Here is a 2,500-nt window from a genome sequence, read left to right as displayed (position 1 = left end):
AACGTGGAAAACATCGGCATCAACAACTTGATCCAGAAGTTTGCTGAACAGAAGGGAACCGGCAAAGACAGGCCAGGTACAGTAGAGACCGCAAGATTATAGATTACATATGGTTGATTGGTCCTATAATTTAAGATTTAGCCTTTACTTGTTGTACATGTTGTACTACTGTGTATGTTGACTGTTATTATCTACATAATGCATTGTATTGTTAAGAGAATTGACAATGAAAAAATAAAAGAAAAAAAGTGAAAAAAAAAATAATAATAAAAAAAAAAATGGTCATATAATATATATAATATTTTATAAACGCAAGAAGTGCTCAAGAAAATTACATTCTGTTGATATTTTGTGTGTTTGCTTAATGTTAAAAAAAATCAAATCAAATTAAAAAAAAATATAAAAAAATTAAAAAATCATTTGAATCTTGTCTACATCATGCATACATTTGTGTACGTGTGTGTGTGTTGTATTTAAATGTGTGTTTTGTGTTTTATTCTAACGCCTGTCTGTAGCTCTGGTTGGGTTTGAGGAGTACATGAGCTCTCTGGCTCCAGAGGGGAAGAAGAGTCGAGCCAAAGCCTTCAGGATCCCCGGACTGGGCAAGAGGGACAAGGAGCCGGACTCTACGTGAGGACACACACAGAGACAGACAGACAGACAGACAGACACTCACACACACACACACACACACACACACACACTGAGAGAGACAGACACACACACACACACACAGAGACAGACACACTGAGAGAGAGACAGACAGAGAAAGAGAGGCACACACACACACACAGAGAGACAGACAGACAGACCGACACACACCCACACACACTGAGAGAGAGAGAGAGAGAGAGGGAGAGACAGACAGACAGACCGACACACACACACAGACATACAGACATACACACAGACAGAAAGACAGACAGACAGACAGACACACACACACACACACACACACACACACACACACACACACACACACACACACACACACACACACTTGAATGACTAATTAATTAATGAAAACTATAAAATAAATCTATTTAAATGTTGTGTTGTTGTCTGTGTTTGCAGGGACTCAGCAGTGACAGAGGCTCTGGTGAGTATCTGATAGAATTCACACACAAACAAGCTCACCTTAGAAACCATTGGCTTTACAACATTATTGTTATATTTGAGCTGTGTGTGTGTGTGTGTGTGTGTGTGTGTGTGTGTGTGTGTGTGTGTGTGTGTGTGTGTGTGTGTGTGTGTGTGTGTGTGTGTGTGTGTGTGTGTGTGTGTGTACGTGTGTAACATACTGATGTGGAAGCGAGAGTAAACAGTAGATCACATAGCGGCAGTCGCTGCTATTTTACACGTTGAAGGGCATGACGTGTGTGAGTGTAGTGTGACAGGTACTAGTAACCTTAGCAGAGGTGACTTTAAATCAGATTGCATAACACTGTCCGCACATCTACAACATGAGGTAAAGCCTTCAGTGATGGCTCATGGATTTTATACCTTCTGCTGCTGTACGTCCAGGTTTTTTACTTAGCAGTAGAATCAACAACTGAAACATTTCTTGGGCTCTTCTTGGGATTTTTCTGAGCTCCTGTGTGAGCACCAGATATGCTCGGCTGCCAGATAAGCTCGGGTTGCACAATGATGACGCACTTCCTGTACTATGCGAGATCCACTTCTTTCTTAGGAAATCTATTGCAAACTGCAATCTATCTATTATAATATTATCATTCACAATATAAACATTACAATAAAGATACATGTAGAAAGACAGTACGTGTAGTTTTCGGAAAAAATAGATAAGCTATCATTTCAGGAATAGCAAGGGATTGCGGAATACGTAATTATTGTTCCCCAAGATCACGTGGCGTTACAAGAGATCTCGCGAGAGCGTTCAATACAGCCCGAACATGAAACTTTTTTCTCTGTTTTATTTAATAAAAGGCGAATGCCAAACTTGTAAGCTTAATGTTGGTTTTAATACAGTAAATACATTAGTTTTTTTGAAGTTTATTTGAATATAATTTATAGGAAGTGCGTCATCATTGTGCAACCCGAGCTTATCTGGCAACCGAGCATATCTGGTACTCAAACCTGCACCAGTGTCAGGCGGGGGGGTGGGGGGGGGCGACACCAGTTTGTAAACGCTGCCATACTGAGAAATACAGAGAAAGTTGTGTGGCGCTGATAGGCTTAATCAACTGTGTGTCGACTCATTTGGCGATTCAATGTAACGTACATTCATTTATATGATAAAAAGTTACGCCACTATAGCTTTAACTCTAGTAAAGCTGCACCTGTACATTTACTTATCTTATCAATGTGAAACGCTCAGAATCAGTGGCTGCCTCTCTCTCACTCTCATCATGTCAACACAGGAGATCTTGTGTTTGCTGAAATCAGATCTGATCAAATACCATCTGTGTTCGTCTAGCTAGGTCTATAAATACACTTCTCCCACTGACTCTAGATCGTGACTACAGCCTTGTGTGTCTTATTA

The 2,500-nt window shown here is 40.2% G+C and overlaps 1 protein-coding gene across 1 annotated transcript in view; it reads left to right on the top strand.

Annotated features, from left to right (window-relative positions):
- The window catches only part of fcho1 (FCH and mu domain containing endocytic adaptor 1), a 55,237-nt gene that overhangs the window by 36,236 nt on the left and 16,501 nt on the right, over positions 1-2,500 (top strand). Inside the window, exons 9-11 of the mRNA XM_080032382.1 lie at positions 1-76; positions 516-630; positions 1,075-1,099. The exon at positions 1-76 is cut by the window's left edge and continues 21 nt beyond it. Of these exons, the coding sequence (XP_079888508.1) occupies positions 1-76; positions 516-630; positions 1,075-1,099 (216 nt within the window). The remainder of the gene's footprint in view (positions 77-515; positions 631-1,074; positions 1,100-2,500) is intronic.

This window comes from Ammodytes marinus (genome assembly GCF_949987685.1).
Source record: "Ammodytes marinus genome assembly, chromosome: 8".
In the NCBI taxonomy this organism is placed as follows: domain Eukaryota; kingdom Metazoa; phylum Chordata; class Actinopteri; order Uranoscopiformes; family Ammodytidae; genus Ammodytes; species Ammodytes marinus.
The sequence above is the reverse complement of the archived record's forward strand: the minus strand, read 5'-3'. Positions and strand labels throughout refer to the sequence as shown.